General features: G+C 45.1%; 1 protein-coding gene across 2 annotated transcripts; it reads left to right on the top strand.

Moving 5' to 3' along the window:
• Positions 1-204: 204 nt before the first annotated feature.
• On the top strand, positions 205-3,570 carry TXNIP (thioredoxin interacting protein). 2 transcript variants are annotated; one of them, XM_008066040.2, is made up of 8 exons: positions 205-683; positions 1,191-1,263; positions 1,375-1,522; positions 1,634-1,736; positions 1,876-2,132; positions 2,240-2,396; positions 2,511-2,662; positions 2,787-3,323. In XM_008066040.2, exons 1-8 carry the CDS (start codon positions 434-436, stop codon positions 2,820-2,822), a joined length of 1,176 nt encoding a protein of 391 aa, XP_008064231.1. In that variant the 5' UTR covers positions 205-433; the 3' UTR covers positions 2,823-3,323. The 2 variants fall into 2 exon arrangements, with proteins under 2 accessions (XP_008064231.1, XP_021572198.1); XM_021716523.1 differs by having other exon boundaries at positions 2,511-3,570.
• The last annotated feature ends 6,689 nt before the right edge of the window (positions 3,571-10,259 follow it).

Genomic DNA, 10,259 nt, shown 5'->3' with positions numbered 1-10,259 from the left:
AGGGCAGCACGAGCCTCCGGCCCAGAGCTCGCGTGGCTCGGCCGGCCCGAGCTACTATATAGATCAGTTTCCGGTTCTCGGCTGAAACCAGCCTTTCGTCTCTTGGGTCGGAGTGCGATCAGGCATCTGCCGGATCGAGATCTCTCCGGCAGCCTTTGGGGAAAGAAAATAGGTTCCCTCCCCCCTTAAAGTTCTTTTTGCCTGGCAGCTTAAAAAATTGGGGCGTCTTTTCAGAAGCTTAGCAGCTAAAATTCGTTTCTGAGCTTCTTTAAGTCTTATTTTGCTTTTAAGCCCAAACTGCTTAAGGACACGGACACCCTCATTCCTTAGGAGTGAAATTTAACTGCAAAGGGTCCTTCCTGGATTTGGGTGTGTGTGCTTTTTTTTTTTTTTCCTCCTTTGTTTCTGACTCTTGAGCCAACTCAGCCCAGTCATGGTGATGTTCAAGAAGATCAAGTCTTTCGAGGTGGTCTTTAACGACCCTGAAAAGGTGTACGGCAGTGGCGAGAAGGTGGCCGGCCGGGTGATGGTGGAGGTGTGTGAAGTTACTCGAGTCAAAGCCGTTCGGGTCCTGGCTTGCGGAGTGGCGAAAGTCCTCTGGCTGCAGGGATCCCAGCAGTGCAAACAGACCTCGGAGTATCTGCGCTACGAAGACACGCTTCTCCTGGAAGACCAGCCGACTGGTGAGTAGCCCAGATGTTCACTGTGGGAGGGCGAAAAGCTGATGAGGGAAGACTGAAAGGGATTGGTAAACCTAAGCTAAATGTTTAAGTTGCTCAGCTTGAGTGGTTTGAGTTACGTGTTGCTTCCTTTTCTTTTGTAGCTTGAATTGGGAAACATTTTCCCTACCTCACAAAGAGTGGTTTCTACCACTTCTTAAAGTGCACCCTAAAAGTGATCCTGAGGCGTGGCACCTCAGTTTTTTAAAAAGCTATATGTATAAGTTGCTTATTCTTTGCTTCCTGTTTGAGATGTTATTAAGGGTAATTGTTCTTGGTGATTCTTTAAACATTACAGGGCTTTGCAACTTTCTCCCAACAAAACGCATCAGAATCTCTCGTTTAAGAACATAAGGGGTGAAACTGGGATATTACAATACCCTTGCATGCTACCTAAGCATTCTGTGTCACACAAATGCATTTTAAGTGTAACAGGAAACCTAATGGTTACTCGCTTTTCTCTCTCTTCAGGTGAGAATGAGATGGTAATCATGAGACCTGGAAACAAATATGAGTACAAGTTTGGCTTTGAGCTTCCTCAGGGGTAGGTAATAGCTAAATACATCTTAGAATTTTTGTCTGTAAATATCTTGTTCTCTTTTGATCACTTATTATTCTTGGGGAGCATTTTAAAGTTTTCTTTTTCTTGACACAGGCCTCTGGGAACATCCTTCAAAGGGAAATACGGGTGTGTAGACTACTGGGTGAAGGCTTTTCTTGATCGCCCCAGCCAGCCAACTCAAGAGACAAAGAAAAACTTCGAAGTGATGGATCTGGTGGATGTCAATACCCCTGATTTAATGGTGAGGTTCATTTTAGGATTCTACTTTCCTGGGTCACAGGGATGATAAATCAGGTGTCCTGGGCATTAGATTGAAGTATCTCAAAACACCTTTTTGTCCCCTTCTACATAGGCACCTGTGTCTGCTAAAAAGGAGAAGAAAGTTTCCTGCATGTTCATTCCTGATGGGAGAGTGTCTGTCTCTGCTCGAATTGACAGAAAAGGATTCTGTGAAGGTAAAAACCTAGTGCTTGCAGTGGTAAACAGATAAAACAGGAATTGTGGGTTTGGGGGTAAGGGTACAGACTGGGGAGAGAAAATGTCATTAACTATGCTTAGTATCACTTAACAAGTTTTCATCCTTCTCATTACTAGGCGATGAGATTTCCATCCATGCTGACTTTGAGAATACATGTTCCCGCATTGTGGTCCCCAAAGCTGCCATTGTGGCTCGCCACACTTACCTTGCTAATGGCCAGACCAAGGTGCTGACTCAGAAGCTGTCATCTGTCAGAGGCAATCATATTATCTCAGGGACATGTGCATCATGGCGTGGCAAGAGCCTTCGGGTGCAGAAGATCAGGCCTTCTATCTTGGGCTGCAACATCCTTAGAGTTGAATATTCCTTACTGGTGAGTAGGTGGGGGTTCTAGGAGAGAAATTGTTCATCTGTCACCACAATAGTGGTGTTTTTTCCAGACTGCTAGTTTAACCACCAACTACCATCTTCCTTTCTTAGATCTATGTTAGCGTTCCTGGATCCAAGAAAGTCATCCTTGACTTGCCTCTGGTAATTGGCAGCAGATCTGGTCTAAGCAGCCGAACATCCAGCATGGCCAGCCGAACCAGCTCTGAGATGAGTTGGGTAGATCTGAACATCCCTGATACCCCAGAAGGTGAGCCAGACTTAATGTCTTTTCTTCCCCTCTGGTTTGCTTGGGTTTATAAAATTTTGATGGTTCAGCATTTCTTGGCCAGGCTTCTTATCTACGTATATTTTCTCTTTCTAGCTCCTCCTTGCTATATGGATATCATTCCCGAAGATCACCGATTGGAGAGCCCCACCACTCCTTTGCTAGATGATACAGATGGCTCTCAAGACAGCCCTATCTTTATGTATGCTCCTGAGTTCAAGTTCATGCCACCACCTACTTATACTGAGGTGAGAATTGTCCTTTTTAATGTTACATTTGTCCTAAGCTTTCTATGGGAAGCTGACTTAGAGGAATCGCTTGTTCTTTTATTACTTTATATCCAGTCTAAGAGTCTCTTGTTTTTTCCTCCAGGTGGATCCCTGCATCCTCAACAACAATGTGCAGTGAGCATATGGAAGAAAAGAAGCAGCTGTATCTATTTCTTTCTGCCTCTCTACCTGAACACTCACTTTTTCAGAGACTCGACGGTCTCCATGGTGGGGTTACGGGTCCACCTCAGCCTCTGACTCCTTAACGTAGGAGGTGATCAGCAGGCAATCTCCTGGGCCTTAATGGGTGTGGACTCGTCCCCAACCAGCGCCGATGTTGTGATATAGGGGTTGATTGCTGGATGGGTTTAAAAACAACTAAAAAAATTCAGGCCTATCCGTTTTCTCAGATTTCCCTGAAAATTGAGGCATTTTCAGTTTTGCGTCAGGAGTAGAAATGGTCTCCATGCATGGTTTCCTTAAGGTATTTTGGAGGTTTTCTGATAGATTGTACTAACATTGGACTTGTACCTCTGTGCCATGTGGAGCAGGGCCAATTTAGTAAAGTAGGAAAATGAAAAGTCGTGGCCAAAACTTTGGAAAAAGGAGGTTCTTAAAATCAGTGTTCCCCTCTGTACACCTAAACAGAAAAAAACAAACTCCACAGGGTTGTTTGATTTGAACTTTGGAGAGAGCTTTTCCTACTTAATTAAAGGGAAGGTGCTCTAAGGTTGTCTTTGCTTAGAATGTACTTTAATCTGGCATAAAACAGGAGTCACTGTGCCCCACCAAAGGTCTTAAAAGCCATTTTAGAACTTATTGCACTGCGTTCTCTTGCTGAAAACATTTTCATATAAGAGAATGTTTTTGGGCTGGGCTCAGTGGCTCAGCCTGTAATCCCGCGCGTTGGAAGGCCGAGGTGAGTGAATTGCCTGAGCCTGCGGGTTTGAGACCCTCCTGGGCAACTGGCGAGACCTCATCTGTACGATAAATCAAAAAATTAGTCGGGCGTGGTAGTGCACGCCTGTAGTTCCAGCTACTTGGACAGCTGAGGCGGAAGCATCACCGGAGCCCAGCAGGTTGAGAATGCCGTGGCCGGGAGCGGCCACTGCACTCCAGTCTGGACAACAGAGTGAGATTCCAGCTCCAAAAAAAAAAAAAGTTTTGGGGTTTTTTTTTGTTTTTTTTTTAATGTGAGTCCTTGGAATTGATTCTAAGGTGATGTTCTTAGCACTTTAGTTCCTGTTAAACTTTTGTTTTTCCCCTATTATAAATGTAAGCTAAAACTGGGCTACTATGTCTCTAGGGATAAGCACAATGACAAAAGAAGTGGTAACTACTTTTGAGATTGTCACAATATATAGAATTATGTAATTCTAACACTCCAATCATTTAAAAGGGTCACTGTCAGCCTTGCTCACGGTGACCTATCAACCCAAGGAGGAACTCTCAGTCAAGACCCTGACACTGTGATCAGAGCCTCCAGACACTGCCATGAGAAACTAGAAGGTCTTCACAAAGGCCCTCGAATCCCCTTCCTCCCCAGTGTTAGGGGATAGGGATATTAGTCTTTCTCTCACTGCAGCTGCCAATACTTGGTCAGTCACCCTTAGCCAGAGCACTTTGTTCACTGTCCTGTGTCAGAGCACTGAGCTCCACCCTTTTCTGAAGAATTACTAGAACCAGAAAGTATGTGGGCTGAAAGTGGTTTCATATCTTTGTTTTTTAATATTGTATATCTTTTTGTATGATTAAAAGCTATATTTTGTACTTAACCAGATATATTTTCACCCCAAATGGGGGTATTATTTGTAAAAAAAAAAAAAAAAATGTAAAAAAATAAAGTTTTTTTAATGGCAAAAAATGAATGGCATTGGAGAAGTTACTAGAAAAAAGGGATGCTTAAAGTAGCTTTCCTCTACCTACTTCACAATCCACATTAATGAGAGCTAAGAATACTCCCTATTAACCCTAACAAATGTAGTCAGTGGGGGTTGGAGGGGAGAACAGAAGAAAGTTGAACCATGTTTGGTCTTTCCCGTTCACTAAATGTATGGGACCTTACAGTGGTCTGAGCTAGTTTTCCAAGTCCGTAGGTAATTTTACTAAATACAATTTTGGAGTTCATAAATCATTAAAATACAGGGAAATGAAGTTTGGGAGAAACGGGTGGAGGTTTCCTTTTTTATAATTTGGTTTTGTCAAAGCGTTTCCAATGCAAACCTGGTTTATATGCTGACAGGGATAACTATTCAGGAGTCATAAGTACTAAATTCTTTGGAGGCAGCTACCATTTCCACAGTTCCTATCCAAGTGTATAATCCTAGGTGAGAAACTCTAGAATAGTAGAAGTCAATGTGCTTCCTGACTTCTGGCTCATTTCAAGCTTTGCAGACAGAGCTAATCCTGGCCCTTAATTTAGGGATTGACGAACAATAATTGCAAATATCAGGTTCCTGGAAGTTCTACATAAAATCTGTTACTGGAGCTGGGCTTGGTGGCTCAGCCTGTAATCCTGCGCTTTGGGAGGCCTAGGTTAGTGGATTGCCTGAGCCCGTGGGTTCGAGACCTGCCTGGGCAACTTAGCAGCGAGCCCTCATCTCTACAATAAATCAAAAAAATTAGCCAGGTGTGGTAGCACGCGCCTGTAGTTCCAGCTACTCAGAAGGCTGAGGCGGAAGGATCGCTGGAGCCCAGCAGGTCAAGGCTGCGGTGGCCGGGAGCAGCCACTGCACTCCAGTCTGAGTGACAGAGTGAGACTGCAGCTCAAAAAAAAAAAAAAAAATCTGTTACTAGAAAAATGTAAAAGGCCAGGCACAGTGGCTCACGCCTGTAATCACAGCCTTTTAGGAGGCAGAAGTGAGAGGATTATCTGAGCCCGTGGGTTAAAGACCAGACTGGGCAATCTGGTGAGACCTCGTCTCTAAATAAAATCAAGATGTTAGCAGGGCATGGTGGTGCATGCCTGTGGTCCCAGCTACTTGGAAGGCTGAGGTGGAAGGATCACCCAGCAGGTCGAGGCTGCGGTGGCCATGAGCGTGCCACTGCACTCCAGCCTGGGTAACAGAATGCAACTCCAACTCAAAAAAAAAAAAAAAATCAAAAAGATTCCTTTCAGTTTCAGTCTTCATTTTTCATTTGTATATCTTGCATCCTGCACTGCTCTCTCCTCCCTCCCTTTGTCCCTCTGAATGTGCCAGTCTCTAGCTCTCCCTAGAGTCAGGGTGACTTTCATCTGAACCCCGCCCCCACTCCTTTCTCACCTGTTCAAGAATTTAGTGGCTCCTTTCTCTGAATTTGTGACTAGGTCAAAGTTGATGGGAAATTTTTTTCTGTAGCTTGTTTTCTGGGGACTGGGGGGTGGGGGTGGGGTGGAGCAAGGACAAGAGCAGATCAGAGGGCAGGACAAAGAGATGGAGAGACCATGGAACACATGAGCCTGGTTGTTTGTGTACACAGTCCAGTCACTGGTACAGATATGAGAAAGGGAATGACAGGGAGAGGGTAGATAATTCATACCCAAGGCTCTTAGAGATTTGATCCTGGAAGGGCTAGAACATATGTATCCCTTCCTGATACCCTTACTACTCCTAATCCAGCACTGTTCAATAGAACTTTCTATGATGATGGAAATATTCTTACCTGTCCAGTACTGTAGCCACTAGCCACATGTGACCATTGAGCCCTAAAATGTAGCTATTGTGATTGATGAAGTGAATTTTCATCCTGTTTAATCAATTTAGCTTTAGCTTTGTATGAGCAGTGCATCAACATCTGAGGAAGTAAACAGCTAGAACTGTTCCCCCAGAGGAAACTCATCACTCAGAGCACAAAGACTCCACACCACTTCCTCTCCTCTTGCCTTGTATACACAATTTCTACCTCACCCCAGGACATTTTCTGCATACAGGCTTACTTAAGTACACTTCCCTGGGTACTGGCCCAGCTGTTTCCTCCCTTAAGCCGATGAATGAATATTTTGGGTCTTCTTTGCCCATGCTCTTCTCATATACCTTTTAATTTTTACAGAGTTGTAACCTACATGTACAACCATTAGAGGAGATCTAGTTCTGAGTATCACTTATTCATTAGGTCCAATCTATTATAGGAAGATCTAAGAGAAGTCAGAAAGAAAACTACCTAGCCAGGTTCAGTGGCTCACGCCTGTAATTCCAGCACTTGGAGAGGCGGAGGTGAGAGGATTGCCTGAGCCCATGGGTTGGAGACCATGGGTGAGACCTTGTCTCAACAATAAATTTAAAAAATTAGGCCGGGCTCAGTGGCTTAGCCTGTGATACTGTACTTTGGGAGGCTGAGGTGAGTGGATTGCCTGAGCTTGTGGGTTCGAGACCCACCTGGGCAACTTGGCGAGACCTCATCTCTACAATAAATCAAAAAAATTAGCCGAGTGTGTTAGCGCATGCCTGTAGTTCCAGCTACTTGGAAGGCTGAGGTGGAAGGATCACCGGAGCCCAGCAGGTCGAGGCTGCCGTGGCTGGGAGTGGTCACTGCACTCCAGTCTGGGTGACAGAGTGAGACTCCAACTCAAAAAAAAAAAAAAATTAGCCAGGTGTGGTGGCACATACCCATAGTTCCCGCTACTTGGAAGTCTGAGGGGGAAAGATTGCCTGAGCCCAGGAGGTAGAGGCTGCGACGGTCATGAGTGTGTGCCACTGCACTCCAGCCTGGGTAACAGAGTGAGACTCTGACTCAAAAAAAAAAAAAAGAAAAATTATCTAAGGAGAGAAAAGAGCTAAAGAAAATAAATTTTAAGACGAGGCATGGTAGTTCATGCCTGTAATCCCAGCACTTTGGGAGGCCAAGGTCTAAGGATCACTTGAATCCAAGAACTCAAGACCATCCTGGGCAACAAAGGGAGAACTTATTCCTACAAAAAATAAAAAATTAGGTGTGGTGGCACACACCTGTAGTCCCAGCTACTCAAGGGACTGAAGTCATGGGGGAATCACCTGACCCCAGGAAGTCAAGTTTGCAGTGAGCCATGATTGTGCCACTACACTCCCAGCCTGGGTGGACAGAATGAGACCACAACTCAAAAAAAATAAAAAACAAACAAACAAAAAGTTATGGAAGAATCACAGAAATTCAGATGTGAAAAGAAAATAAATTTTAGAGATAGGGTCTCACTCTGTTGCCTGGGCTGAATGAAGTACAGTTATGTGATCATGGGTCACCGCAGCCTTGAATTCTTGGGCTCAAGTGATCCTTCCACCTCAGCTTCCTGAGTATCTAGGACTACAGGCGCATGCCACCACACCGAGCTTTTTTTTTTTTTTGTAGAGATGAGGTCTCTCTATATTGCTCAGCCTGGCCTCAAGCGATTGACCCTCTTGCCTCGGCCTTCCAAAGTGCTGGGATTACAGATGTGAGCCACCATACCTAGACAAAAAGAAAAATTAACGAAAAAAAGGCAGGTAGCCGGGCTCGGTGGCTCAGCCTGTAATCCCGCACCTTTGGGAGGCGGAGGTGAGTGGATTGCCTGTGCCCACGGGTTCAAGACCCGCCTGGGCAGCGAGACCTCATCTCTACAATAAATCAAAAAAAAAAAAAAAATCAGCTGGTCGTGGTAGTGCATGCCTGTAATTCCGGTTACTTGGAAGGCTGAGGCGGAAGGATCGCCAGAGCCCAGCAGGTCGAGGCTGCGGTGGCCGGGAGTGGCCACTGCACTCCAGTCTGGGCGACAGAGTGAGACTCCAACTCAAAAAAAAGGCAGGTACTTCCACAACCAGGGTCATTGGCTGCTTTGATTGATAACTCTGAACAGACGAAACACAAGGATCTAACTTGGGTTGAGGCATTGGGAGGGGAAAGTGTGGAGTAAGGATCTGATAGGGCACATGGTCAGCAAAAAAATCATACAAGAACTGAAGGGCACGAAGTGAGTTCAAGGAGTGACCTTTGCCCCATTCTTTTTTATTTTGTTTCTATGTTGCCCTGGCTGGAATACAGGAGCTATTCACAGGCAGGATCCTTGTACATTCAGACCTTGAACTTTCAGCCTCGAGGGACTCCCTCCCTGCCTCAGTCTCACATAGCTGGGGCTACAGGCATGTGCCATTGAGCCCAGCAACTTTTACCTAATTCTTTCAACAGACTACAGATTCCTTAGAGTGCTTTCCTTGGACTACCTCCAGTAATAAAATGCATAAGGTGAATAATGAAAATATTTTACTGACCTCCAGTCACAGTCCCTCTTCCAAGTGCCCTGACCTCAATAGCTCTGGACTGGGAGGTGGGAAAATGTCCCTTCTCTGTTCTGATCTCACATCAGCTCCATTTCTAAGTTGAAAAACTCCTTTTCAGAGATAACTAAAGATCGAGGGCTGCAGGTCCTGGTCCAATATTTAAGTCTAGAACCTGGAAAATATTAAGGGATTAGCCTTCCTAAGCTATCAAGGGAAAACAGTATAGTATGGTATAGCAGTTAAACATGTGCACCCTGAGCTAAACTCTCTAAATTTAAATCCTACTTCTACAATTCAACCAGCTGTGTGACCTTGGCCAACTTCTTTATAACTTCCCTGTGCCATAGTTTGTTCATTTGTAAAATAGAAGTTAATATTTTACCTCAGAAGATTGTTGTGAGGATTTTAAAAATACGTGTAAAGTATTAGAACAATGGCAAGTAGCCAGACAAGGTGGCTCACACCTATAATCCCAGCACTTTGGAAGGCAGAGATGAAAAGAATGCCAGAAGCCGGGCTTGGTGGCTCAGCCTGTAATCCCACGCTTTGGGAGGCTGAGGTGAGTGGATTGCCTGAGCCCACGGGGTCAAGACCCACCTGGGCAACTTGGCGAGACCTCATCTCTACAATAAATCAAAAAAATTAGCCGGGCATGGTAGCGCGCGCCTGTGGTTCCAGCTGAGGCGGAAGGATCACCGGAGCCCAGCAGGTCGAGGCTGCGGTGGCCGGGAGTGGCCACTGCACTCCAGTCTGGGCGACAGAGTGACACTCCAACTCAAAAAAAGAAAAAGAAAAAGAAAAGATTGCTTGAGACCAGGCTAGCAAGACCTCGTCTCTACAAAAAAAAAAAAAATCCAAAAGTTAGCCTGGCATGGTGGCATATGCCTGTAGCCCCAGCTACTGGGGAGGCTGAGGCAGAAGGATCACATGAATCCAGGAGGTTGAGTTTGCAGTGAGCCATGATGGTACCACTGCACTCCAGTCTGGAATACAGAGTGAAACTCCGACTCAAAACAGAAATAAAAACAAACAAAAGTAAGTGCTTGTTATCTAAAATAAAAGAAGAGACATAGCCTTCACCCTCCCACCTTGAATAATTCACTTTCAGGCATGTCCCAAAGATTGTCCTTCCTCTCCAACCTATCACAGTTAAGGCCATTGCTCCTCTTGATTTCCTTCCTGTGATGGGGAAACAAAACAGTCCAGGGAAGAGGTCAGTGTACGGGAGATGATTCAGCCTGGAGTTAACTTGGCAGGGAAGAGATAGCCCGCTACTGGGATTCCCACTCCCAGGCCAGAACAGGCCCTTTGGCACACCCCCCAGTATCTCATGGTATAGAGTTCTTTTTTTTTTTTTTTTTTTTTTTTTT

This window comes from Carlito syrichta, unplaced genomic scaffold, assembly GCF_000164805.1.
Source record: "Carlito syrichta isolate Samal-C Ts95f unplaced genomic scaffold, Tarsius_syrichta-2.0.1 Scaffold308835, whole genome shotgun sequence".
In the NCBI taxonomy this organism is placed as follows: domain Eukaryota; kingdom Metazoa; phylum Chordata; class Mammalia; order Primates; family Tarsiidae; genus Carlito; species Carlito syrichta.
Note: the sequence above shows the minus strand (reverse complement) of the source record. Positions and strands in the feature narration are given on the sequence as shown.